The sequence below is a fragment of the Austrofundulus limnaeus genome, unplaced genomic scaffold (assembly GCF_001266775.1).
Source record: "Austrofundulus limnaeus strain Quisiro unplaced genomic scaffold, Austrofundulus_limnaeus-1.0 Scaffold111, whole genome shotgun sequence".
In the NCBI taxonomy this organism is placed as follows: Eukaryota; Metazoa; Chordata; class Actinopteri; order Cyprinodontiformes; family Rivulidae; genus Austrofundulus; species Austrofundulus limnaeus.
Genome location: NW_013952513.1, coordinates 741,471 through 745,992, shown reverse-complemented (window position 1 = coordinate 745,992; position 4,522 = coordinate 741,471). Strand labels below are relative to the sequence as shown.

Below are 4,522 nucleotides of genomic sequence, written 5' to 3'. Positions count from 1 at the left end.
TTCATTTTTAGAGTGCAGAGTCCTGAGCTGTAGATGAGTGTAAACTGCAGAGTCCTGAGCTGTAGATGAGTGTAAACTGCAGAGTCCTGAGCTGTAGATGAGTGCAAACTGCAGAGTCCTGGCCTGATGATGACGGCACAGACGTCTTCATCTTCAATCTTCAAGTCAAAAATCAGGAAACGTTTTTCATCATGTAATAACAAGTGTCCAAACCCAGAACAATTTTTAGCTTATGTTGTTGATTGTAACGCCAAAAGCATTTATTTGTGCTTTAGTGTGGGTGTGACTGTGATCACAATATGACATAAGAGATCCCACACATGGTTTTATTAGTCAGTTAAACAAAAAAAAAAAAAAAGGCTGAATTTGAACTAAAGGTGGAAATATTGAGGCTCATTAAAAGCTGCTGCCTGATCTTTTGCCTGTTAGTTGTGACACTAAACAGAATGAAAAAGCTAATTTCCATCCAAAAGTGGGCAGAACTTCACCAAACCCAGGTTCTGTTCATTCATTCTGACTTATTAAACAGCATCTGAATTCTGCAGATTTTCAAGCTCCTCCTAAAGTAATTTAAAAAAGGCAGAGCTGCTGACTCTGTGTGTGCCACTCTCAGTTCACTGCTTCAGCCGCACTTGAGCTTCAAATCAGGCAATCTGGACAAATAAAGTGATTTTTTTCTTTTTGTCCAGTGAAGACATGGGGCCTTGTCCAATTTTAGACAGATGTATTTGTTGCCATAGCAAAGTTTCCAGGGAAACCAATATCAGCTGATTTGAACCCAAAGATAGACACAAAACAGGTGGGAYAGAAAAAGACTAAATGGACTTAAGAATACATGTTTTATTATGATCTTCTATTATGGCGCATGAAAGCTGCACCATTTGGCACAAATATGTTTTTGTGAGATAATCCTATAGTGCGCTTAATATAAATGCAAAAAAAATCAAAGTTAATCTGTTTTTTGTTTTCATTCATAAACTCATTTAAAACAATTGGGCTTATCCTCCTGCGTAAAACAAGCCCTGCTCCACTTTGCACAGCCCCGGACGCAACAGGCGCACCTTCCAGCAGGTCCTGCTGGGGGGACGCAGACAGGCAGAGGTGGCTCTTATTGGTCAGCTGCAGCTCCGCGCCGTGGATAAAACGCTCCGACAGGAGCTCCGGAGCGCAGACCGTCTGATGGCGCAGAGCCGCCGCGCCGAGCGGAGCGGGAGCGCACAGCCCGGAGAGGGACACCTGTTACTGAAGGAGCGCGTGCCAAGGACAGCCTGTTTTACCTGACCTCTGTAAGTACATTGTGTATGAACAGCAGCAGATGGAACAGAGAAAATCAGCGCGCTTTGTGRTATAAACATTTTGGAAACGGCACAGGACGCAGAGGAGAGAGGAAGCTTTCTGTCGCACCTGTTGAGCTACATTCTCATCTTTGTAACTTTTGCGCCTCAGATTTTTTTCCTCAAGCATCCAAACGGGAATTTCATCGATTTTTAAATAAACTTGAGTTAGAATCAGGAATTTATTGAAGTATTTGATTAATCGTGTTAAACTATAAGGATGCAGACAAGCTAAAATCTGTCTCTCATTAAAATAAAGCCCTTTGTCTTTGTTCTCTTTTTAATCTAAAAACATGTTTTCTGTTACCTCAGAGCTGCTATATATGTATTTAATCCTGTTCATTTGAAGAAGGTGGATTCTAAATATTTATTTCTGAGTTGTAAGTTTTCAATTTTTGTGTTAAAATTAACTTTCAGGAGCTTTTCGTGGAGCTGAGGATTAAGTCACAACATGTGAATAAATGTTTTGGTTGAAACGTTTGCAACAACTACATTTGGTCAAAAATGGAATGAATCAATACATTTTATCTTCAGATTGTTTAAATTAAATGTCCAAAACATAAGCTTACATAACTTTTTAAGCATTTTTTGAGCAAAAGGGACAAAATAACACTATTTTGAGCCAAAAAAAGCCTTTTTTTTTTTTGGTTATTTTCTTTGCAAGCAAAGCTTTTTTCTTTCCATCTGGTAAATTTTAACATCCAGTATTGTTTGAAGCTTCCTTTTTAAAATGACATCAATAACTTTAATTAGAATCGAGACCAAATGTCAAGGAGTTATCCTGATTAGGAAGACAAATGAAGGTGTCACTCGTGATGTCAGGATTATCAGGAATTTAGGTCATTTTGACCAAAACTGACTCAACCCTCAGTTTGACGTGATGGGTCACAGATTTCAGAGAAATTTTGTCTTGATTGATTAAAGACAACAGATTTAGTCAAACAGGATGCTAATGTTTCTTATTTACTCATTAGTTTGTCCTTCGTGTCGTTCACTGCAGACGCTCCAGATTTAACCCTGATCCACACTGTCTGGTGGGACCATGTGGGTTCTGGATAAGATCCGTGGCTCGGTGGAGACCGGCGTTCTGAGACAAGGCGAGGGTGGAGATAAGAAAGGGGTGGCCCCAGCCTACAGCAACGTGCTGACACCCGACAAGATCCCAGACTTCTTCATCCCTCCGAAGCTGGTCAGCTGCCCCGCCGAGCCCGAGGCTCCCAGCCTGAAGCCCAAAGACAGCCTCCACCCATCCACCTCGGAGCAAACCCTCGGCGGCAGCAGGAAGATCAGCAGTCCGAGAAGCCCCTGTCTGATGGCCAAGCTTGCCGGAGACACCAAGAACTTGCTGAAAGCAGCRAACCGCCACATCATCCAGATAGAGAGTGCAGACGACGTCGTGGCCGGAGACACCAACGCAGATCCGCAGTCGCAGACGGCCATGTCTCTGCCTTACGTTCCCAAGACACAGACATCATACGGGTTCGCAACCCTGAAGGAAAGCCCCCACACCCGACGCAAGGAGTCCCTGTTCCACTGCGAGCTCACCAGCCCCATCACGTCTCCAAACGTGCAGAGGAAGACCCCGGGGAAAAGCGGCGAAGCCGGGAACCACCTGAACCCCGCCGACTGCAACGCCTCTCACATGAACCCGTACCGCTACTTCAGCGGAGGCGAGAGCGACACCTGCTCCTCGGCYGAGTCCTCGCCCTTCAGCTCGCCGCTGCTGTCCCGCTCCGCGTCCCTGCTCAAGATCTTCACCCACGAGACGCAGGCCAAGGTGGTGAGGGCCAAGCGCTCGTTCGCCCGCCACAGCTCCCTCTCCACTGACGAGTGCAGCTCGGCCGAGCCCAGCCCCAACGTCCAGCGGCGGCTCCACGTGCCCTTGCTGCATGGCGGCGGCGGCGCCGGGGCCTCCGATGCCGGCCTCCAGCGGGAACACATCATCAACCTGCACAAAGGCGGGACGGTGAGGATCAGCGCCAACTATGACTCCGGCACGTCGCGCCTGCTCATCCGGGTGGTGGCGGCGGAGAGCCTCTACGACAAGAACTTCAACATCAAAAGCATTAACTGCTGCGTGTCGGTGTACCTGAACCCCGGCAAGCTGCAGAAGCAGAGGAGCAACATCATCAAGAACAGCCGCAACCCGGTCTTCAATGAGGACTTCTTCTTCGACGCCATCAGCCCGGTTCAGGTGAAGAACCTCTCCGTCAAGTTCAAGGTGGTGAACAAGGGCACCAGCCTGAAGAGGGACATGCTGCTCGGAGAGCGGGAGGTGGCTCTGACCAAGCTGCTGTCGGGACTCTGAAGCCAAGGGGAGCCACCAAAACTTCTATTTTTCCACAATCTACTTCTCTCATTCCAAAAACACAAAACAAGAGGGTGGGGGAGGAGGGGGGGGGACTTTAGTTTGGGATCTGAGCTGGCAGTTCTTTACGCATGAAGGATTTATGGTGGTCAAAGTTTACCAAGCTCCATCTCCCAGTAAAGCTCATTAAACCAGCGACAGATGAAAGCGTTTCAGCCAACTTCCTGAGCTCAAAGGTTGGATGACACGTGTCCATGTCTCATGTCCTTCTGTGCTCCTCGTTTGGCTGCATGGTTGTTATTGTTTTTTTTTTTAATATGTCTTCATTTATTATAATGTGACATGAAATCCACAGGAGCACAGGACTCTGCATCAGTTCCACCATCTGCTGTGCGCAGAGATGCTTTTGTGAATGAGCGCGAGCTTTGAAGTGGCTCCGCATCCTGATGTGCAAATGATCCTTTGATCTCCAGGGGAGGCCACATTTACATGCACATCAAAAATAGAATTATAATGATTGATTAAGTAAGCAGGACTGACACGATCGGACTGAGACCACAAAGGATTACACAACACGTCTTTTATGTGCTGCTAAACTAAATTTGGGCGGCGTTATAAAATGTCACTAATATTTATGACTCATTAGAATCCTTCTCATTCATCAATGCATCATTTTAAACTTCTTTTTTCTTTGCTGGTGATTAATCAGACTATTAGTTTTTCTATGGCTGTATTCAGATAAGGTACAAAAACTTAAAGACAATCTTAAACTTTATCAAAATAATGCCACGTTATTGTTTTCAGTGTCATTTTGTGACACATTTTGTCTTTTCATCCAATAAATCAGCTTCATTGTTGTTTAACTATTGCAAAAATAGAT

At 45.6% G+C, this 4,522-nt stretch overlaps 1 protein-coding gene across 1 annotated transcript; it reads left to right on the top strand.

Moving 5' to 3' along the window:
* The first annotated feature begins 1,173 nt into the window (after positions 1-1,173).
* On the top strand, positions 1,174-4,505 carry LOC106521555 (C2 calcium-dependent domain-containing protein 4C). The gene is made up of 2 exons (XM_014014191.1): positions 1,174-1,286; positions 2,335-4,505. Exon 2 carries the CDS (start codon positions 2,377-2,379, stop codon positions 3,640-3,642), a length of 1,266 nt encoding a protein of 421 aa, XP_013869645.1. The 5' UTR covers positions 1,174-1,286; positions 2,335-2,376; the 3' UTR covers positions 3,643-4,505.
* Positions 4,506-4,522: the final 17 nt, after the last annotated feature.